Here is a 24630-nt window from a genome sequence, read left to right on the forward strand (position 1 = left end):
GGAAAAACAGAAACACGAGGCCAGCACGCCCAGGTAAATATATATTTTCTTAGGCGGCGTCACGCACACAGCCAAACGCAATCGCTCTAGCGATAAACGCCACCGAAAAGGCGACAACAAATTTCTCAAAATATTGGGGGGAGAGACCCCTCCGCCCACAACAGCAACCGGTGAGTCAGTAGCTTAGCAACTAGCTTCTGCCATGTTTCCCCCCGTTCGCCAACATTTATTAAGACGGCTAACTTTCAATTGCTGGCCTCGCAATGGCGCAGCGTCTCTCCTCCCCCTTTCCCGCCCCCTCCCGCTTGTTTCCTGATGGCGGCACCGGCGCAAACATGGCATTGGAAAGGTACAGTTCTGTGTCAGCTCAGCTGAGCAACACATGGTGATTTTCAGCACATCTCATCCTCTCCTCGTTGACAGCGCCAGTCCGTGTTTCCGCTGTTGCAGCAGCGCGGCAGTTTAGCCTTTTGACGCCGACGCCGTCCTGGCCGGGAGTGGAGATTTTGGCACCCGGTGGAGACAGCTGGGGACAGCTAAGAGGTACAGTTGAGGTAACAAGCGGTGGATCTTTGGGGAAGCGCAGCTGAGAGACAGAACCGCTTGTACCAGTGGGGCACAGGGGGGTAGCCTGCAGAGACGGCTCGGTTCTGACCGGGTGCGGTTTGCGATGAGCCCCCGGTGAGCCTCTATATTTTACTTTTAATTGCAATTAGATTGGCCTGACATCCTGACATATGGTATCCTTTCCTCGCACCCATTAGCTCACTGACCCCATTAGTCCTGCCTCCCACTCCTGCATAGATTCTGGACTTCCGTAAAAGGACTTTGTACCCGAACCTTGCTCAGTGAGACGGACAGGAGAGAGAAGACTCAAGCAAGCGAGAGTGGAAAGGTGTATATGTAACTCTAGGTGTGTGTGTGTGTGTGTGACTCTGGGTATGTATGTGTAGCTCTGTATGTGTGTGTGCATCTGGGTGTGTGTATGGCTCGGTGTGTGTTTGTAATCGGTGTGTATGTGTGTGGCTCTGGATATATGTGTGTAGCTCTAGGTGTGTATGTGTGTGTGGCTCTGGGGGGTGTGTGTGTGTGGCTCTGGGGGGTGGGTGTGGCTCTGGAGGGGGGGGTGTCTCTAAGTGTGTATGAGTGACTAGAGAGTGCAGAGTGACTAGAGAGTGCAGAGTGACTAGAGAGTGCAGAGTGACTAGGGAGTGCAGAGTGACTAGGGAGTGCAGAGTGACTAGGGAGTGCAGAGTGACTAGGGAGTGCAGAGTGACTAGGGAGTGCAGAGTGACTAGGGAGTGCAGAGTGACTAGGGAGTGACTAGGGAGTGACTAGGGAGTGCAGAGGGAGTGACTAGGGAGTGACTAGGGAGTGACTAGGGAGTGACTAGGGAGTGCAGAGTGCTAAGAGGTGCGGAGTTACTAGGGAAGCTAGGGAGTGCTAGGAAGTGCACAGTGCTAAGAGGGGCGGAGTTACTAGGGAAGCTAGGGAGTGCTAGGAAGTGTACAGTGCTAGGGAGTGTAGAGTAACTAGGGAGTGCTATGGAGTTCTAGAGACTGCAGAGATTAAGCTAATAACAATGCAAGTGACAATGCCATTTATTTATCTGTTTTCTAAACCAACACATAAATAAAAAATTTGTCATTAACAATGCCAATAGCTCAAACTTTTCCAAAGGCGAAACCATTGCATTGAAAATGCTTGTTATATTGGTGCCTTTGGCGAGCCTGTGTTGCACGCACGCACGTACAGTGAGGCATTGGTGTAGATTGACAGGCGCAGTTATAGCTTGTTGAAGGAGATAGGAAAGAGAATGAGGAAACCCCACAAAACCGTAGCCCATGTGCTTTTAGCAACAGTGGCAGGCAAGCCTCTCTGCTGCTGGTCTTAACAGAGAAGAAAATCAAAAACATGAGAAATAAATAAATAAACACAAAAGAGTAAATCAAAATAAATAGGTGTTTCAAAGACTTATAAAATACACAAAACAAATTGAATCTATATAACCAAACATCACCTGTTCATTTAACCAGCTCTAAATTAGTTAGTATGCATCCACTGCATCCACTGCATGGAGGTGTGGGACAGTAACAGGACTGGCTTGATATACAACACTCCAGGAACTTCCCTCTCTCCGAGCTATCAAGCTGTGATTATACAGGGACCCCTTCAATCCTCCAAGAAATATGACAGGCCACCCTTAGCCTCATGCTGTAGGGGCACACAGGGGCATATTATCAAGACAGGAGATACAATTATCGCCGATTTAGCGACAGAACACTGCCGCTAAAACGGCGATAATGGGCTTGATAATATGCTCTATGGAATTCCAATTGAAGCCCATGTTAGATGTGAAGGACATCTAACCTGAGCTTCAATTGAAATAAAAGGCTATAATTTTAACGAGGTTCTAGCTAATATGCCCCAGAGTCTGCTAGGGCAGAGCCTGCCCCATGAACAGCTCAGATAGAAAGACCCTGACTGAAGTATCTATTACAGGTGCAGTCACACCTCCAGGATTTCGCAATTTGTATAACAAAACGCAAAATTGGCAGTTAAAAAAAAAAAAGTCTGCGGTTTTAACAAACGTGCCTGTGAAATCTGGGCCTGCTGTACTCTTATACTTTTTTTAATGCACTTCGAATGCTGCTATGGACACTGAGTGAAGCAAGCTCCGCCTGCACAGATCTGCTTCCAAGCAACAGAGCTGTGGAGCTAAGGGGCATATTATCAAGCACAGCGTTAAAATTATCGCAATTTTGGCGGCAGAAAACTGCCACTAAATCGGCGATAATGGGCTTGATAATATGCCGTAGGGAATTCCCATAGAAGCCCATGTTGACACCAGAACATGGGCTTCTATGGGAATTCTCAAGGGCATATTATCAAGCCCATTATCGCCGCTATAGCGGCAGTTTTCAGCCGCTAAAACAGCGATAATTTTAACGCCGTTTCTTGATAATATGCACCAAAGATCCCCGGACGAGCAACCCTCTGAGAGCCTTAAAGCCGTCAGAGCTCCGTAGCCCTAATATATTCATATAAAGGAGAGGAACGGAGCCAGATGCAGAGCAGCAAAGCTCTTGGAGCCCAGTAGATCCCCAAGGCTGTCAGAGCCACAGAGCTCCTGACCTGTGCATTCAGCATGAGATGTTTGCAGTTAATGTCATTCCACCTGTTAAAATAGCTACTGCTAAGTACAAAGTGCAAGCAATTCAGGAATGTGCTCAGTCCTGATGTTTTGCAGAGGTTTACGGGCTAGGCTATGCCTACACGTGAATAATATCTTATTCCATATCATCGGCACTTTCAACGAGATTAACTCACTTAAACTGTCATTTTCATACAGAGAGCAAGAGCAGGAGGCATTTTAGTACTTGAATTACTTTATTCGTTTGCTACCTCACAGTAAACAGATCGATATGAGCAATTCCATTACTAAACAGATATGTCTTGTATTGCGATTAGGAACGGAGTCTAGTCATAGATGTGATGAAAAGATGCACCAAGTAGCATGTTACTCAAGAACGTTACATTCTACGCAGTGCAATTGCATCACTTATTGTGAAACACTGATGTTCATGTAGCTATGAGAAATGCCATTTTGAAGGCACAGAAGTCTCATTTAAAATCATCTCAGGCCATCACGAATTGTAAAATGTCTGAATCGGTGACAGGCAACATAGGTGAGACACTTCTCCCAATTTAGTTCCACTACAACACTTCAACAACGAAGATAAAATGGGAAATGCTGCGTGCTGTCAGGCTAAGTGTAGCTTGTCCAGAGTGCTATTTCGTTGACAGTGTAGAGTGATATGAGTGGGGGCAAATAGAAAAAATCACCCTGCCAAACTTGGTAAATGATGGTCCCATATGGGATCCAGTTCAGATAGAGGGGAAACAATATCCAATGAATGTCCGAGACCAGGGGGGTAAACAGACCACAATCAAATCATTATATTTGATGTTTTATTCTTTTCAAATTATTTTATTTAGTTAAGTGCATATAGTCATCTTATTAAGATAGTCAAAAGGAGTTAGGTACAAAGATACATAAAATCAATAGAACAGTTCATCATTTCATAGGAAAAGGTAAATTCAGGGAAATAATACGTGAAAAAATATATATACAGTGTTCCACTCACTCCACGGGGTAAAGGCAAGGGGCTCAACAGGCACTCACATCTAACAAAGATCATTCATACTCAGACATATTGCTTCATACATGTAATTTACAAAGGCCTGCAACAAAGAGAGAGTGGAATAGTGGTTGCATGGACGCGGGTGCGGCTAGGGGGAGGCAAAAAGTTGGAAAGTTGTTGCCGTTCCTGGTGGTAACGCCGTAATAACGCCAACGCGCGTTTCGGTGTGGAGCACCTTCGTCAGGGCTGGCAAAGATAGGGGGGAGGGGAACACACAGGCTGAAAGAATATAATTAGAGAATATTATGATACATCAAACGTTATAAAAATAGCATGTATATCAAGTAGACATTTCACAAGTTTCCACATTTTCACAATTTTTGCAACAGTTCATTAAAAGTAAGGATGTCATGACTAGGCGTGTTATGGACATAAAGTATATAGGCTTCTTAAATAAGTGGTCTAGGTCTAGGTATTCACTGGAGGTTCCCAAAGTATCAAACCTCGGGGATTGAGGATTAGTCTAATCCACTGGGGTGAATATGGAGAAGACACAGAACTCTCTTAAACTACTGCATACATTTTTCAATCATATTAAAAGTTACACATACTCATACTCAAGGTTCCTTTATCTACCAGGAGGACTAGAGGATAAGGGAAAACTCCTCCCACATTCAGGTATCCTATAGGGCACTGAATCCCAGGTTCATACCTGCGATAAAATGGGGTCGTGGGTTTGGGTGGGGTGATCCTTTCTGGGGGATCGGGAAGAGAGGAGGCGAAAATTCCGGGTAAGAAAGCACAACACTGGAAGGAAGATGGACAAGAAAATGCGTGTTATAGTTAGACTCCCGGTTGGATCAGAGAATCATGAAGGAACGGGTATTGGGGTGAGGCATGATGAGATTCCAGCGGCAGGGGTCCGGGGGGCACACTCATCTAATAGAATGATCAGTGATAGATCGCCAGCGAGATTTTAAATGGGTAGGTCCAGGCTACGTTTTCGGTATCGATGTTCCCAATGGTGGGGGGACACTGAATAATAAAGACATATCCACAAAATAGACATTAGTCCATGTAGGATAGACACATAGATGTCATAAAACGATCTGGTTAATAGAGGAAAGTCTAAAAAATGAGGCTCACCTGAGTGTGCTCGCGAGCGTGCCGCCACGTCTAAGTTTTAGGTGGAGTTGGGAATCCAAATATGCGCCGTTTCGAATAATGGAAAGGGTCGGGGGAGTCGGCGCTAAAGAGGGGCACAATAAAGAGATACAGCGGTGGTTAAGGTCTACACAGAATGGAAAAGCTCTCGAGGGGCGGGTGGAGCACAACAGTTATTCCCCAGCGCGGGCTCACCTTATAAACAATGAAGTTCAAGCTGCTGGAGGAAATCAGAGGGCAGCGTGATACTAGTCCCAGAGCGCATGTGAAGGGCTTTAAAGTCGATTCTGCGAGGGAGGAAATAGATAATGGGTGAAAAAGAAACACCTCGATGGACAAGATCAGAGGTTCGACAGGGGTGGTGGGGGGGGGGGTTAATTTGCTTACCTCAGTCAATATTAGAGCGCTTCGAATCCACGACGCGGGGCGCTACGGTCCAGGAGGGGCTCCCAGAAACCAGGATACCCTGGATCAGGTGATAGGGGAGGATCGCTCGTTTTAAAAGCAGGTCCAATTGTCCAAATGTGGATCACCTGAATCGCGTTAATAGAGTGATATGAGTGACTGTTTGCAAGATGCTAGGTATTGCAGGCTGTGTAAATGACATTATGCATATGTATAGGATCTTGAATCTATTTATATGATGTTGCATAGAAGGTAAATGGGCACATGAAGACATACGTGAGCAAAATAAGCAGTAAATGCAGCATGAGTCCATTCATGAGCATTGATTCTGAGCATGGGCCTGTGAAACTAGTCTTCAAATATGATGAAAGTGCATGTGCATATGAGACTGTATGTACGTGTGTGAAGGTGGACCTGACTCTAAAGGGTGGTAACTGAGCATAAGAGACAGTGTGTACTCATATATAGCTACTCTTGGACATGTGAGCCTGTGCCTGAGCATTTCAAGCTGATCCTTGAATATAAGGTCAACACATGAGCATGTGAGCATACGTGATTTAACCCAAGCGTCTGAAACTTATTCTGCCGTATGAAAGTGGATATGAGCATAAACACCCATTCTTGGGATGGTGAGGCTTAATCTGGATGTATGGATGTGCTGCTATTATATGATGGCCATTAATGCCATATGAAGTAGAACATAAGTATTTGTGGTTGTACATGGATATTTCAAGCTGAATCTAGGTATATCAAGCTTTACCCAGTAAAGGTTAATGATACATGGATTCTACCTTGGTGTGTAATAGTTGAACCTCTGCATATGTTACTAAAACCAAGGCACACATGGTTATATTTGGGCCTTTGGGATGAACTTGGCTCTATGAATCTGCTGATTAAGTATGAAAACGTCATATGGCCTAATGAGGCCCTACATGGGTATGTCAGGATTGAAACAAAGATGGCTGTTGGGAAGGGTGTTCAATCAGGAGCTCTCCTGTACCAGACAACTTTAAGGCGATATCCCCCTCAAAATCCAGCCATGCTCAAAGAACAACCCCAGTACTATGTAAATGTATTCCTTGCATTGAAACTAATCCACCAGAGGGCTTGTGAAGTCCTTATATCTACTCAATTTCAACCCGTTCCGCTCAGCAGTCTCCCCAGGCTCCTACTTCATAGTGGCCAGACAAGGGAGGCAGTCCAGTCAGAAGTAATCAAAGAAGCCGTATCATACAAGAAACCAGTTATACACTTCCTCATAGGTATAAACGGCTCTGCATTGTTGGATGTGGCACAGCTCATGCGTAACACTAGTTACGGATCAACATATCCTGATACTGGGTGTGGCATTAGAAGACAAATAAAAGGAAGCACTGGAACACTTGTGCACCAATTGTAGTTAAACACAGCAATCTGTGTTTGTGTCTTCTTTGCCGCAATGCATGCCCACTACACCCACTAGCCAGATTCCTTGATGTCATGCTGCTTCCCCAACACACCCAAAGGGAATACAAGCATCGTACTTTGGGGGGGTGATCCTGTCAGAAGTGACAGAGGGAGGAAGGAAGCGATTGTGAGGGGGAGTAGTGAAAGGTATTTTCTGTTAAGAATAGCCTAGGCAGGTGAGGGGCTAGCCGAGGGGCTGTGGTGGGAATAGTCTCATATTTGGGGTGTAGACTGCACACACAACACCTGTAAGTCACATAGAGGTGGGGTCTGCATTGTGCAAATGGCTTTCATCAGTCCCTATGCCACTCATCTGCATAGCGGTACAAAAGGGGGTGGTGATGGATGGAGCATCTGAACCAATCAAACACTCACACCCAGTCAAAAGATCTGGGTTTGATCCATCACCTTGGATGCTTGATTCCGGTCTGGGAAAGACATTGCTAGGTAGTTCGGACTGGACTGTTCCCATGAGGCACAGGGTCAGAGCTGATTTGCATATAACCAGTGTCTAACCCAGGGTGGTGTGGAGTGCAAAAAAACGATGGATTTAGGCCAAGATCCTTGTACTGGGGTGAATGTATGACATTGTTCTACATTCTGTCCATCAACTGTGTTTTTTGCACTCATCTGCATAGAGCAATATTTAATGTGTTTATAGGAGCTGTGGCAATGTACCTCCACTCCACCACCCTAGGGCGCCTGAGGAAGAGGTTTGATGTCCTACAGCAGATGGCTCTTGGGATCAGAACTGTTAGCCCCAAGTCAGCACAATGTCAAAGAAAACAGGCTGACTAGCAATCCTGTGCAATTGTGCTTGGCTTATCCGATGTTGCAGAAAGTTACCACAAAGGAAAATATAGCAAACAAACCCTCTCAGACACATTACATTTGCCTATTTCAAAGTGGAATACTCAGCTAAAACAGTTTTTATTGATTTAAGTCTAGAACAGATTGATTACAAGTAAAATAAAAAATGAAGTTCTGCAATAATGCAGCAAAAGTTCAATTTTTATGTCGCAAAAGTTCCGTTTTTGAGCCGCAGAATTTGCAAATATGTCCTGCAGTATACTGGGGGGTCAGGCCAGTATCCTGTTCAGGGTATTTCCCCCCTGCAGCAGTCAGCGCTGCCCACTGGCTGTCACTGCAGGACTCGCTGCTTTCTATGCCTCCTCTTTCTCAGGGTCGTCTGCTGCTGGATTGGGCAAAGTATGTTTGGCCTGTCGCAATATAATGTATTAGTGTGTGACCATGTAATTTAGAGGCCCCACTGGCCTATGAAAGAGTGATGATTCTGATTGAATTGTTTTTTATTAGCCTATTCCAGTTTGACAAATGCTGTCATAGAGTGAGCAAATGAGAATGTTAGATTTAGGACGAGGCGGTAAATTGGGGTTAAATAATGTACCCCCTCTTTCTCGTGGGGTTTCTAGTTACTGTACATGAGGTGCTCATTCCTGTCTGTCTTTACTCACTGACACTTCATTGTCTTCAGCTTTACTGTTGCTTACTCTGAAGGGGTGACATTGAATTGCTCATGCACACCAAAACACACATACACAAGCACAGACACTCTTAACATACAAATCTTTTATATTTAATATCACATACAGTCTAACAGCGACACAGAAAAGCGAAAGCAGTAAGCATGTGATATCCACGTGTTGTATAACTAGCATTCACTATGATTCACAAAACTGTAAAGCTGCACTCTGCCTTTTTAAGAGGGAGTAACATTTAAAGTGTGAAGCATTGGGTCGTACCACGTTGATACAATGGTGGAAGGAGTAAAGAAACCCCTTTCAAATTCAAATCATTCTTATTAAATCACTTAAAGCACATCCAAGGCCCCTTCAACCAATGTGATATGATCGCTAAGCACCTCTGGGTGGTGGACCTGCATGTTGACTTTCAGGCTTTTTTATGTCACAGTTGAAATATTTCTGTTCAAACTTTGGTAGGTTCAGCATTGTGACCAGATGACCTGTTTTTGGATAAATGTTCCTTGATAAGGAGACAGCCTATAGGGCACACAATTATGCAACTGTATCTGTACATAGAAAATAGACTACCTGTAGCGGTATCGTTTTTCTTTTAACACAAAAGCCTTAGCTAATCCCATACTAAAAAAACGATCATCATCTTTAACACGTTCTCCAGTCTGCAAAGTTGCACATCCTAAAGGTAGTACACAGACGATAACAATACTTTGATTCAAGCATTGCATGGGCCCAAGCATTTAGCTTTTCTCAGTGCTGACTTTAAAGTAAAGACACACAGATGATGGACAGAATGCTGATGAATCAAACATTCACACCCAGTCAATAGATCGGGGTTAAATCCATTGTTCTCTTTGCTCACCATGTCCCCCCGGTTTAGACCCAGACATATGCAAATCAGTCTCGACTCTGTTCCTCATGGGAACAGTCCAACCCGAACTGCCTGTCCATATCCTCCCTTTCAGCACTCCGTCCATCATCTCCTTGTGTTTGCTTTATTCGCCCCAAGTTGGCAGGTATGCCCAGGTCCCTTGCTCTCTTTGCCATTGGATTCAAGCTAGCCTGGCTGATGAGGGGTGTTTCCTGGAAACCGGTCCCAGGATGCTTCTTTCTGGTCCAGGGAAGACCTGGCTTGGCAGTTCGGGCTGGACTTTTCCCATGAGGAACAGGGTCAAGACTGATTTGAATATGGCTGGGTCTGAACTGGGGTGGAGAAGTGAGCTAAAGAACAATGATGCATTAACCCAGATCTGAGGGTGAGTGTCTGAAAAGTTTCAGAACTCCATCTATCATCTCCTTGTGTTTGCGTTGTTTGCTCTAAGTTGGCAGGGTATGCCCAGATGTGGGTCCCTTGCTCACTTTGCCCCAGGATTCAAGCTAGCCTGGCTGATGAGGGGTGTTACCCCGAAACTGGTCCCAGGATGCTTGTTTCCGGGCCCGGGAAGACCTGGCTTGGCAGTTCCGGCTCAACTGTTCCGATGAGCCATTTTAATCTCACTTTACTCTTTCGCAACACTGCACTTTCAGCGATATACCTTCTCCGCTGTAATCAGGCATCGAAGCACACCCGGGACATACTAGGTGTCACTGTGGTGGGCCCGATGATGAAGCATGCCACCAACTAGGTTGGTGGGTGAGGGCTTTATAATGACACCCAACAGGTGCTAACTGACAAGACATATCAGAGAATAAACCTACAAGCCACTTTTAGCTAGTCCTTTTTGATACATATAAACCTGGAAATACACATGAACAACAGGCATAAATGCATTTTGAAGGGAATCCCCGTAGTTTATGGTGAAAAATATTTTTCCTACCAAGAAAAAAACGAAATTATAAACGTGCTTTGGCATATTTCCACAGTGTGCATTTCCAGTGGAAAATCAACTGCTGAAAGCATCGAGGGTTAGAGATCTACTGTTTTGATAGGTGTCTATGGATACTTACTTAAGTTTTTATGAACCACCAAAAATGTGTACATTTATGCAAATCATAAGCCCACCATACATTCATGTATACACAATTTTGTTTTTCCTCCTTCTAACATCGCCATATTATTTAAGCATTTTTAAAAGAAATCATCAACAATGGGTGGAATATGGAACTGCTTTCTAATTGTATGCCTCTAAACTTAACCCTGGGTGTAGTTCGTGAAGTAGCGCTACGCGTTGCTATGCGAAGTGTGCTTTGCACTACACAAGCTATGCGTAGCACTACGCGAACTGCGTAGTACCCTGCTTGCGATGATTGCACAGTGCCGGATGCTTGTCCGCACTGTGCAATCATTGAACACGGCATATTACACAGTGCGAGCTGTCTTTTACTGCCGCTAGAGTAGATTTTTGCCTCAGCAGCAGCTTTCTCAACGTGGACTGCTAGTTTCTCATCGTGAGAGGTTGCGAGCATACGCAACCACTCGCAATGAGAAACCTGACCTCCCCGCGTTGAGAATCTCGCCGGGAAGTTTATTTTCCATGCTCGCGATCGGCAACGTGATGTTGTTGATCGCGAACCAGGAAAAAGTCTCACTGGGAAGTCATTTTGCTTGCTCACGGTCGTCAACTTGACGTTAAGGACCGCGAGCAAGCAAAAAATGACCGCTGCACTAAGCTACGCGTGTTTGCACTGTGCTACGTGAAGTTCGCATAGTGCGAAGAAGCGCAAACTTCGCAAACTACGCGAGCGTAGCGTAGTGCTTTGCCCAGGGTTATCTAAATTATCTACATCAATGTCAATACTGACCCACAACTTGTATGTCTAAGTGGCCGTTTTGTTCTAAAACGCATCTAATCAATCCTTGTAAAAATGAGTTTATTTCAGTTAAAAGGTACAAATGACGGCCATCAACTTTAATTATGATCAGCATAATTCGAAATGTTCTATTCCAATCAATTATCTGAATTATATATCTGTTGCTTCGAACATGGAGACATTTTGAATGAGGGACAAAGGAAACTAAATGGAAATATCCAAAATATTTGTGCCTACTCCCCACTGTGCCAAAGAAATATTGTATTGATGTATGGGAGGAAGCTGACTTTTCTGAGGGACAGATGATGTGACTTCTCTCTCTACACCTTTCTAATGACCTTGTGCCACAGGCATGGCTTTGAATGGTAAGAGGTGTTTTGCAATTGTAACAGTGTTTTGTCATCATTTCACAGGGCTCTATGTCCTGATCGGAGCTGGTGTCCTGATGATGCTGGTTGGATTTTTTGGGTGCTGTGGAGCAGTACGCGAGTCCCAGTGCTTACTGGGATCTGTAAGTACACGTTTCTGCATTTGCATGTATCTTACAGTGTAAACATATTTTACGCATATGGTGTTTACGGTTGTATGACCTGAAGAGATAGATTAGCGGCAAACGCACTTCCATTGCAATGGCTGAGAACAAAATTAAGGTCACTAGTGTCTTAGGAATGTGGCATAAGGTTTGGCTGTGCATCTGAAAGAGAACTCTTACATATTCCCTATATCTGTCATAATATCCTCTGCAAAGGAAAATATTTGCATGTACCCATAGGAAACAATCTGTGTTCATTATAAAAATGGCTGCTCATCATATCATTTGTGTAATGTAGATGGGGTAATTTGAATACTGATGTTTGAGCATAAATGTTTCATAAGTAATTTAGCACTGGATAAAAAATTTGTTTATAATACATGAGATTCTGCATCCCTGTATAAACACCTGTCTCTAATGTCTGTATAATCGGCAACTTATGACGCACCAGAGACATCAGGACTCTACTGTAATAAGTTATTACAGTTGAGTATTGGCGTCACAAGGCCAGCTCTCAATGCCTGCAGCTGAGGTGAACGTCAGGTCAGGTTCACGGGAACATAATTGAAGCAGCTATTTAAAGCAACCAAAATTAAATGTTGCTTTTCTTTCTTCTGCTCTATTTTTCTAGCGTAAAGTGACTAGCAGAAAGAACATGATTGTGCTTTGCATTCCTTAGATAATTATAGAAAAGTTTGAATCTATCTGCATGATCCTACACATTCTGAACTACTGCAGCTGTTTTTTTTTCAAAAACTGACTTATGTTGAAATGTTTATAATGTCTTTTTGCAGCAAATATGATGTGTTTAATTTTGCACTAGAGGTTCTATTTTTATTCTTCATGCATGCAACCGTCCTAGCTCTTTCATCAGAAAGAGATATGCACCACAGTTTTAGGTGGTTTGTGGAAAAGGTGATGCTGTGACAATGTATTATTTAGGATAATGTATCCCCTGCCATTTACGATAAGGATATTGCAAGTCATCTAGGAGTTTCATAACCTAATAAAGGAACATGACCTTTCGTCTCAATCCCCTATATATGGTTATGGAACTCCTTGTGACTTGCAATATCCTTATTATATAAGGGAGGGGATACTTTATCCCTTATATCACACAGTAAGAGGTAGAAGATATGATTGTGAATTGTATTACTCATGTGAAAAACAGGCTTTTAGACTTCTCTGTTTAAGCGGCTTATTCCAATATGTACCTGCTAGGAGAGAGGAAGAGTGACCACAAGATGGGTCTTCCATATAAAAGTAATATTCGTTAGTGCTAGGGAAGGTGAGAGAGGATGGTGCAAGAAGTATTAAATGCAAGCATTTTCTGAAGGTAGATGGGTTCCTCCGAATAATCACCCAATGGGATAAACATGTAGTGTTGAGCATAATTATTTTTAATTTGGAAGCCAGTGCAGGGTAACCAGGTTGTTTGATATTACATCTATGTTTCGTCCATGTTAGAAATTGTGGTCTCTGGTTGGCAGATGTATGCACAGTGTCCTAGCAGGAGCCACAATCCTAATCAGGGTAAGTCAGATACACACCTAAAAGTAACCAATGCTCACCCTCAGATGCTTGGCACAGAGCAGTCTGGCTTTACTTAACAGGCAATGTGTAAAGTCTTTGTGCAACACTTCAAACAGTAAAACAGTGAAAACACCACAAAAGGATTCCACACCAGGTTAGGAAAATAGAGCTTGATTTTATTAATAAAAGAAGACCAAAATGACAAACATCCACTAAGTAGAAGTCAAGATACAATTTTTTTGAAAATAAAAGCAAAAATACCACTTCAAAGCAATAAGTACCTATGGAGTTATATGGTCCTACTGGACCGGGGCAAAGCCAAAAGTTCAGGTCTACCACGGTGGAGCACAGGCCGGATACAGGAGCCAAGCAAAACCTGCTGAACAAAAGTACCTTGATCCTGGTCTCAAGAGCGAGATGCGGAATGCAGCCGAGCGATGCATCGGTGTCAATCCCACAGTCGAGTTGATGCGTGAATTTGCACCACGCAACATTGATGATACGCCAGTTCCAAAGACGAAGCACAAGTTCTGAGATGCATTGGTCCCGAATCCAATGCTCCGGGTTTCGCCACAGAGTCAATTAAATGGGTCAATCATCTCTCTGCAGTGGCTGCAAGGCGGTAGTTCTGGTGCATCAGTACTGATGGCGATCCGCTGGCTCTAAGTGTGATGCTCCATTTCTATTCCCACAACAGCGGCAATGCATTGATTCTGCTCACGCAGCAAAGGAGGCATTGTTTCCACTGGAGCAAGCACCTGGATCCACTTCCAGTGTATCAGGCACAGGAGCAGGGGTTAAGACTTTAATATCCCTGAGTCTTAAAACAGGAGGAATCCACCAAAAAAACTTGGGCGAAACTGCTCCATGACTCAAAAAACAATAACAGTGCAAGATTCTGGAAAACTGTTAATAAAATAGAGAATCCAAACGCCCCTGGAGTGAACTCCCACATCACTGAGGTCACCTGGGTAAATTATCTGATGAATCACTTTAACGACGAAGTGTCAGACAAAGGCAATCGAATTCCAGAGTTTGGCCAGGCGAACCCAATGGTCCTAAAACCTTTAGTCGAGGAGTCCAACTTTCCAGGCTCGATTGTGCAGTTGAAGGGTCGAATTGCGAAAGGACGGAAGGAGGGAGCCCCGGGCCCAAATGGAATCCCGACCATCCTTTACAAGCAAGATCCAACTTACTGGGCCGAACAATTGCTCTCACTATTTTTAGAAATCTGGAAGGCTGAGCAATTTCCGTCCTCCTGGAAGGGTTCAATAATTGCACCAATCTATAAAAAAGGCAACAAGAGCGAGGCTAAGAACTACAGGCTTATAGCCCTTATAGATATAGATGCCAAATATTTTTCGGGGCTTCTCTTAGAAGAACTAATCGTTTGGGCGTCAAACAAAAAATTAATCCCTATGTAATGTATGTAAATGTAATGTAAAATACATTTATAAAGCGCATAAATCACCCGAAGGTCTCAGACTGGATTTTAAAAAACTTAGGGACCACGACAAACATTCCAGCCCTCTCCTTGCTGATAGATGCTACAATCAAACAAAAAAACCCATTATATGTGTGCTACATAGATTTCTCAGCCGCATTTGACAACATTGACAGAGGAAAACTGTGGGCAAAGCTTTCAAAGTTGGAGGTTGATCCCAAATTACTGAATCTATTGATTCTACTGCACACAGATACCTGGATCCAAATAAAACTGGGGGCCGGCAATTGTCTGTCAAAAGAAATACCGACTACAAAAGGGTTGAAACAGGGGTGTGTCCTCGCACCGACCCTGTTCAACCTTTCCATGTCTGACCTTTCCAAAGATCTGGATAACTGTAACCATCACGCCCCAAAGTTAGGGGGTTTTACGTTGTCCAATTTATTATACGTGGATGATTTGATACTAATCAGCCAAACTCCAATAGGCCTGCAACACCTTATTAACACAACAAGCACATTTTCCAAAAAGAATGGGCTAAGCATGAATACAGAAAAATCAACGGTGATGGTAATAAACCAAAAATCAAAAAAGCAAGTATTTCAGTGGAAACAGTTAAAGAATACAAATATCTGGGGATAATTTTGGACTCAAAAGGCTCATTCCAGCGACACATCAATAAAGAACAGAGGGATTTCTCTTGCCATCGCGTTAAAAAGCATTAAAAACAAAATAGCGGGCCCTAATTTAATCTCCTTGCTGGACATACTTCGTGCAAAACTGCTGCCGTCGATAACATGCGGCAGTGAATGCATGAAAGGGAGAGACGAGCTCACCTTAGACAACGTGGTAAGCAAAACACTGTGAATACTTTTCACGCTCCCTCCATACACCTCTCCAGCACAGTTAAGGCTGGAGTTCGGCTTACAGAAGCAGCAAATTGCACGTAAGGGTGCATACGTAAAATGCTGGCATAAAGTAAGGAACGCTGAAATAGGCTCTCTGAATGTCCATCTTTGGAAAGAGCTAGAAAAAAATAAAGAATCACCTGCAATGGTCTGCCTCCAAGAAGCTATGAACTCCCTTGCTCTAAAAGACCTTTGGGATTCGAGTTGTCCACACAAATGCTTTAAGCTCCTTGTCAACAAATCTGTGAAAATAATCTCCTTGGAAGAAGACAAAGCAGAACTAACCAGGAGGTCCCATGGGTGGTTCATGATTCAAGGCTATACCAGCGCCTTACCACAGTCATACCTTAACACCGGCTTCTCAAGGAAGGCGAAGGAAGACTTTATGCGGTTGAGGATGGGGGTAATCCCATCAAAAGAACATCTCCCCCGTTGAAATGCCTGGACTCCAACCTTAAGTGTAGGCTCTGTGATAACCCAAAGGAGGATGTTCTGCACTTGCTATGTAGCTGCATGGCTTTAGATAGAGCCAGAAGGCGTCAACTAACACAGCTCTGGAACCAAAGTTATGAGCGAACTCGTCGTCAAGCTTTGCTGATTTGCTTCAAGGGAGAAGACATCCAACTAGCCTGTAGACTAGTGCGCTTCATGAAAATAGTTAACACGACCCTAAACCCAGTGGCTTGTGACTGAACTTTATTTATTGAGATCTGCTCTGGTACCTTAAGGCAATTCTTTTTTTTGATAACTAAAGACACAGTACACTGTCAATTTATTACATTCTTTCACCTTTTGCTTTTATATCTCACATCTTATTCTGCTGCACTTCTCACCAATCTGTTGCCCCTGCACCTCTTATTCCCTGCAGCTGTCATTCTGATGCACCTTTAGCCATTCTTATGCACCGCTCATTGTGCTGCAGTTTTTACTCTGATGCATCTCATTCTGATGTACGTCTTGTTCTGTTACTCCTCTCGTTCTGTTGCACCTTTTACTATTCTGCTGCACCCGCGTTTCTTTTCCCTATTCAGCGGCATCTCCCATTTTGCTGTATTTCTCTTTATGCTCCTCACCTTTCATTCTGCTGCAACTGCTTCTCTTCTCTCTATACAGCTGCCTCTTATTTTGCTGCATTTCGTTCTATACTCCTGCATTTTACATGTTGCTGCTACTGCATCTCATTTTGCTGCATCTTAATCTGCATCCTCTCTCATTCTAATGTACCTTTTCCTTCTCTGATGCACTGACATTTTATTGCCATTCTTTTACCACCTCTCATTCTGGTCGAGTTTTCATTCATGCTCTCAGTTACTCACACATGCATCCAACCAACCAACCATTGCATCAATCTTGCATTCACCCACAAACTCATACCACATTACCACCCAACAGCCCTTTTCTTAAAAACACCAGACCTATTGGCCTTGTCAATCCTTAATCTCCGGGCCTTCCAGTCTTATGAATTAAGTCAATACATTGAAACAGATAGCCATAATATGTTAGTTTCCCAATTCGAGACATCCTCAATTCCCCTGGTATGTTTCCTTCTGTTCCTGAACACGATTCAGTCAATTTGCTTTTAAAAGTGACATATGGGCAAATATTGTAATTTTCTATATGTGCTAGTTGAGTAGTACATACAACAACAACCTTCAAATTGTTTTTGTGAACAATAGCTCTCACAGATGATCTGAAAAGTCTCTAGGGCAAGAAAGAAAGTGCAATTGTATGCAGGTAAAAAGATCCAATTCTTTTGAAAACCCCTCAGGATTTGTGTAGGTTCTGAAAGAATGAATTCCCATTCTCCTTACCAGTTGTTGATTTGAAGCTTTTCTGAGTGGGTGCTAATGGGATATCATGTGATATATAGTAATTTTACTATGCAACTACTCCGAGTAGATAGAATATTACATTTGCCACTGGTGGGCAGTTGTGAATCATCCTATGCATAAATGATCTCGGAAATTCAAAGAGAGGATTTTTAGCCTTTAAAACTATGTTTTATGACTGCAGAAAAATAAGCAGTTTTAGAACACTGGAATGTTGAAAGCAGCATTTAAGACAATGGAGTAGAGCCTGGATTAAAATGCCTGGTGTAAGTCCGGAGCTCCAACATTCTAATGTTTGTCTTCATATTTCTCCCTTTGTAATTTAGAACAATCAACCCTTAGTGAGTGGAATGTTCTGCGGTAATTCTATTAGGTCCTTCCTGTATTTTTTTGCCTCGCTGGATGGTTTGCCCTCAGCGCTTGCCATAGTTGCGAAACCTCTTCTGGTTAGGCAGCTGACCTGTCAGCCGCTTATCTGTTGCGCGGAGACCGACCTGGGGGGGGTCTTCCCTTGTCTATGGTTGATCCCTCTTTTTATCTTGGCAGTCTAGCCTGAACCTGCTTGGTTCCCGTATGGTCCTTGTCCTGGTGAGGCTAACATGCATTTAAAACACAATCCCTCCACTTAACTACTTATAAAGTACATTTATCTTGCAAGGAATGTTTGTTGAATTCGGTTTGGATTGTAGTTGAACGTTTGTGAACATTGACTCTTCTTTTGTTCTTAAATTAGAACCATTATATAAGAAAATAACGTGAGATTTTATTTCATGTGGTTAATCTTACAGATTGCTATGATTCACCTTTTGAACATGTCACTATTTTCTAAACTGTTTATATATGAATGACGCCATTCCATGGTTTATTCACTGGCATTGTGTCTTTGTGATGAACTCTCGATCAACGCATAGTGAAATATAAAAGCACACGCTTGCAGCTTTCCATTCCTCGGCGTCATAGATGAATCCTAACCTTCCTTTGACTGAAGGATGCATGTATAATGAAGGCGCTCACTGGAGATCCAGTCTCTCATAGCAGTCTGTATATAAACATTGAAATTGTCTTTTGATTCTTACAATTCATCCTTAGAATTGCCCAAACCTGTTCGGCACAACACTACAGAACACTCCACAATTCTTGTCTGAGTTATTCAATGAGGGGTTGCTGTAGACAGGACTTCATGCAAAGCTATTAAGGACGTTTGCAGTTTCCTTCTAATTTGCAAGCTTTTTGGTACCGGTTATATAAACTATTAGTTGCTGCTTCACCCTTTCTACTTCAGTCCTTCTTACTGATCTTGCTTTGTCTCCACTTGGCTGCCTGACACAGGGTCATTCTCAGATCATTCTGTTCTGTTCTCCAGTGAGTACATAGCATGGATCCTATCCAGAAATCAACTTAAGTGAGATTAGACATTGACTGCATGTCTAAAAAGCATTTGAAAGTCAAGATGCCTGCGTATTCTCAGTTTAACAGGACCATGGATCTTAAAAGGTTAATGTTAAAAGTGGACTCGTGATTGACCTTATCACCAAGGCAGTTTTCTGTTGCGCCATTTTCGATTACGATGAATTGGCCACCTGCAAAAGTACCCCCAAACATTCATCACCCCTTGATGTGAACCTTCAGTGCCCACGAGATGCATGGTCCTCCCAAGTTGCTGGTACTCTACTATGTGAGACATTAGTCTTGGAAGTGTTCGACTTCAGTGTTTGCTTTATTGTTCAGACTGATGCCTGTGACTATGGGACTGGGACAAATGTTGATGACCATATGTCTAAGGCTCTTGTGCTAGATTTGTGACTTGTGCTCTGAAGTGAAGCCTGCTCAACAGGCCCTTATACTGGCCCAAAATGTACGTTTTGTATATCTATTGATGAAGGATAATATCCAGGAACACGTGTCTAGAGATTAACAGCACTAACCTGCACCACCCTTGGTGAAAACTTCAGCAAAAAATCAAGTAAGCATTCAAAGTGAACTGCATTTACCATAATGCTAAGGAGTGAACTGGCTGGGAGGTGAAGCAGTGTGCTCCCATCCCCCTGTTGTTTGAAAAGGCACCCTTAATGCCATTGAGCTAACGAGGTATTGAAGATTCACCTTTGCACCAGAGAGAGGTACTTAGACCTGAGAGGATTGTGGCAGCTTTCTCAGCAACCCCAGATTAATTTTGTTTTTTTTTATCTCTACTGATGGAGGATAATATCCAGGAAAACATGTGTCTAGAGATTCACAGCACTAACCTGCACCAACCTTGGTAAAACTCTTCTGCAAAATATCAAGTAAGCGTTCAAAGTGAACTGCACTTACCATAATGTTAAGGGGTGAACTGGCTGGGAGGTGAAGCAGTGTGCTTCCATCCCCCTGTTGTACAAAATGTAAGTGCTGTTCACAGTCACTGCAGCTCCTTGCTACTCTGGGATCATGCTGACTTCAGGGTAGGATACCAAACCTGCATTTGCAGAGCAATTACAAACATGAAAGTTGTGTCATTTGTATAATATTTTTTTTACACCTTACTAGGCCTTATTTTGTTATTAAAGGTCCTCACATAGAGGTAACAGACTAGCCTGATTTCTCATTAGTTTAACAATTTAGAGCCAATGTACACACACATTAAAGTCCAAATCAGAAGTAGTCACAGACCCAGAATTGCAATTGTATGACTGCAGCACAGTTTGAAATAGCAATACCCAATGATTTGCAATCACAAAATTGCAAATCTTGATTTGATATCTGTCGCAAATTGTGACTGTCACATTGGCAGATGCTCATGACTTCACAACCCAGGAAGTGTATCACCATTCCTCAAAGCTGCTCTAAGGAGTGGAGGAGCACAGGAAAATTGATTAGCCAATACTGATCAGCATGAGAAGGAAGCAGGAAAAAAGGGAAACAGAAATTCGTGGACATTGTTAGACTTGACATCTTTGGAGTGATGTGCTTCCAGACGTTTAACCTTCCATCCTGTTTTGCTGAGTTCTTTTTTGTTGGCCTTAGTACTCTGTGTGCTTTACCACTGCTAACCAGTACTATAGTACATGTTCTCACTTCTCTAAACATGGTAACATTACATTACACCCAGTTGGCACATTTAATTTACTTATAAGTCCCTAGTAAAGTGATACTACATGTACACAGGGCCTGTATATTATATGCTACTAATGGGCTTGAAGCACTCATTGTGCCACCTATTTAAGTAGCCTTTTTGAACATGTCTCAGGTCTGCCATTGCAACCGTTGTGCAGTTTTAAATAGCCATAACGACCTGGCAAAATAAGCCTTTTGCCAGGCCTCAAACCTTCGTTTTAATTCATATGTCACAACTAAGGTAGGCTCCAAAAAGCCCATAGGGCAGTGTGCACTGTATTTAAAAAGTATAACATATACCTTTAAAGTTTATGTGTCCTGATAGTGAAAAACTCCTAAATTCGTTTATCACTACAGCAAAGCATACCTCTCCTATAGTATAACATTGGGTTACCCTATTACATTTAATAGTTGATAACTTTGAGAGCAGGTAGGGATACAAAGGTTGGTCTCAAATGAATTGTTATGTAAAACCCTCTTTAATGTTAAAGTCGGATTTTAATTTAATAATTCTGAAAATGCAACTTTTAGAAAGTTGCCATTTTTTTTTCCTAACCATTTGTTGCCTGTGGCATGTATCCTGGGTCACATGACTATGTGTAGTTGGCAGATGGCCTTTGTGTTTTCCTCCCAGACAGTGATAAAAAGGGGATGAAGTGTTGTCAGGATGAGCCATCTTGTCAAGCTGGATGGGCGGAGCTGTCATCTAACACACTTGCACTTCAAAGGGGCTGCCTCAACACACTCACAATTTACTTCAAACTAATTTGTTGTTACCCTAGACCCCTCGGAGCCAGGACAGGGGAACAAAGAAAATTTCAGAACCAGATGGGGGAGTGGTATTCTAGAAGGTACTCTCACTTTAAAGTGGACACCAGGTATAAATATTGACTCCGCAAACGAACTCTTCTGATCACTTTTGTTCATGTGTAATATTGGGAAGAAGGACTGCTCTGATGCCCTGCTGCTGGAAGGGCTGTCCTGCTGCTGGAAGGGCTGCCCTACTGCCTGACTAAAGAAGAGTGGACCCGCTCCTTGAACCCAAAACCACCAGAGTGACTCCAAGGGCGAGCTGACTGGCCTCCTTTTATGAGCTACAGGGACATAACAAGCTCCAGTGACATGTCCTGCATCTGCCCAGCTTCATATACTCAACTGGATCTGCCTGTACCCTGATGCTGGCTTCTGAAGGAGTGAGTCCTGATCGTCAAGAAGTTCTCCCCAGGTTCTAGACCCTCGGCTGGCAGTAAAGTGCCCTCCTTCTGGCCCAGCCATGAGCTACCTCAGAACCGATGCAGCTCAACCCATCTTGACGCATCTCGATGTTATGTTAAAAATATTTGTTAAGGGAGCTTACACCAAGCGGTTTCATGCCGCCGACAGCAGGAAGGCGACAGTGGTATGATGACCGGAGCTTTACTCATATGCCTGAGAGAACAAGAGGGTCTTAAGAAGTGTTCTGAATTGGGCGTAAGATGTTACTGACCTCAAATCCGTGGGTAGAGAGTTCCAGAATTGCGGGGTCAGAAACGAAAATCTGAGGCCACTGTGTTCTTTACGTTTGAAAGTGGGGGTAGTGAGCAGGTTCAGATGGGAGGAGCGAAGTTTGCAGGGGGGGCATAGAGATGGATTCTCTACGAGATGAATGCAGGGCCGTGCCCGGCGAGGGCTTTAAAGATGGTGCAGCCCAGTTTAAGTGCACAGCGTTTGGCCACCGGGAGCCAGTGGAGGCTCTTCATCAGAGGGTGGACATGTTGATGTCTGGGTTGATGGAAGATGAGCCTGGTTGCTTGGTTTGGTACCAATTGCAAACGGTGGAGTTGGTATGCCGGAATGCTGACATAGAGCGGGTTGGCATAATAAATGCGTGAGATAACCAGGGCCAGGCTGACTAAGGTCAGGGCCTCGGTGGTCAGAAATCTACAGATCTTCTGGATTCTGCGTAGGTGGAAGAAGCAGGTAGATACCACTGCTCTGATCTGAGGTTTCATAGACAGATCATTGCTGATTATGACCCCTAGGCTTTTTACAGATTCTACTGGGTGAGGGGGACTGCCCAGGAGAGGCGGCCATAAATTAGAGTTCCAAGGTTTGGCGGTGCCACCAGTCAGAATTAGCTCAGTTTTGTTAGGGTTAAGTTTTAATTGGTTAGCGTACATCCATTATCTGGTTGAGCTCATGGTGGATTGGAAGTTGGAAACTGAGGTATTCGAAGAGTCAATTTCGAACACCAGGTGGAGGTCGTCAGCTTAGTTGAAAGTTACCACTCTACTATTCCGTAAGTAACAGATCAGAGGAAGCATGTACAGATTAAACAGGAGGGGCGAGAGGGAAGAACCCTGGGGGACCCCGCAGGTCAACTTAGCTTTCCTGGCTGAAAAGTTGGCGAGGTGGACTGCCTGAAATCTGTTGTGTAGGAAGGAGGAGATCCACTTCATGGCCAGGCCCTGGATGCCAGCATTACTTACACGATCGATCAGGAGGTTATGATCGACCATGTCAAAACCGGCTGACAGATCTAGGAGTATCAGGGCCTGGGAAATGTTTTTATCGCCCCCCCCATCCTATACTCGTCCATGACTGCTAGTATGACAGACTCTGTGGAGTGTGCTGGTCTGAATCCTGCCTGCTGAGGATTGAGGAACTGAGAATGCTCAATGAATGTGCTAAGACAGTTTGCTACATGGGCCTCTAAGGTCTTACTAAGGTAGGGGGAATAAGGAAATTGGGCAGAAGTTACTTGTGACAAAGGGGTCAGCGTTGAGTTTCTTTAGAATTGGGACAATTTCAGCGTATTTAAAGGTGTTCCTGACAATGCTTTTTTAAGGGAGTTGTTGAGGAGTGAAAGGGGCAGGTCTGGGCAGGTAAGGAAAGCCTCCTGTAAGATGTGCGGAGGGCAGCAGTCTGTGGAGGAGCCTGACCCGACTTTTTTTAGTATGACAAAAAACTCTTCCCTAAAGATCGGGGGAATTAGGTCCAATACAGAAGGATTTTTGCATGTGATAGGGGAGGCAGTTGAGGGTGTGGGAGTAGGGATGCTGCTTTTAATGGAGACAATTTTCTCGATTAAATAAGAATTGAGGGAGCCACATAGTGATTGTGAGGGGACAGGTTTTGCTATCACTCTGTCAGGTTGTGCAAGCTTGTCGACTGTGGAGAAGATATCCTTGGTCTTAGTGGCTGAGTTCATGATTTTAGGTGAAAAGTAGGTTGCCTTAGTCTGGAGGATGGAGTTTTGTAGTCTTTTAGCAGGGTTGCATAAGTAGCTTTATTTTCTGGGACATAATCGCGTCTCCAGCTGCGTTTGGCTTGCCTAAGTGTGAGATTTTTTTGTTTCAAATTGTCTGAGAACCATCATTGAGCGTCATGAGGGCGCTTGAGTTTGGTTCTTTTGAGGGGGGCGACGCTGTCACTGGCTGATTCAAGCCTTCGCTTGATGCTCGGTGCCTGATTGCAAAGGGAATCTTGATCAGTGGGTAATGTGGCCTTTAGTAGTGTACAAAAGTCACCGATATTGGCCCGATTCCAGTTTCTGGCCAGGTGATTGCTCGTCAGGGAGAGTTTGGTGAAGGGGGTACAGGCCATGGTGAATGTGATACGGTAGTGGTCTGACCAAGTACATGGGGAAATTAGAGGTAGTGAGATTTCCAAGTTGGAGGTCCAGACTTGGTCCAGGATATGTCCCTTTACGTGGGTAGCCTCGTGCACATGTTGAGTGTAGTTCATACCTGATTGAGGATCTTTGAATTCTATGGAGCTGGCACTCTCCTGTGCATTGGTGGACAGTAGTTAAAATCTCTGATAACGATGATTCTGGCATGGTTAATGACTAGTTGGGAAATTATATCACCAAGCATTTGGGGGAATGAGTGCATGTGGTG

At 43.7% G+C, this 24630-nt stretch overlaps 1 protein-coding gene across 1 annotated transcript in view; it reads left to right on the top strand.

Moving 5' to 3' along the window:
• Positions 1-24630, top strand: part of TSPAN2 (tetraspanin 2) — a 516484-nt gene that overhangs the window by 385931 nt on the left and 105923 nt on the right. The window contains exon 3 of the mRNA XM_078641236.1: positions 11824-11921. Within this exon, the coding sequence (XP_078497362.1) occupies positions 11824-11921 (98 nt within the window). The remainder of the gene's footprint in view (positions 1-11823; positions 11922-24630) is intronic.

This window comes from Lissotriton helveticus, chromosome 5_1 (genome assembly GCF_964261635.1).
Source record: "Lissotriton helveticus chromosome 5_1, aLisHel1.1, whole genome shotgun sequence".
Taxonomy (NCBI): domain Eukaryota; kingdom Metazoa; phylum Chordata; class Amphibia; order Caudata; family Salamandridae; genus Lissotriton; species Lissotriton helveticus.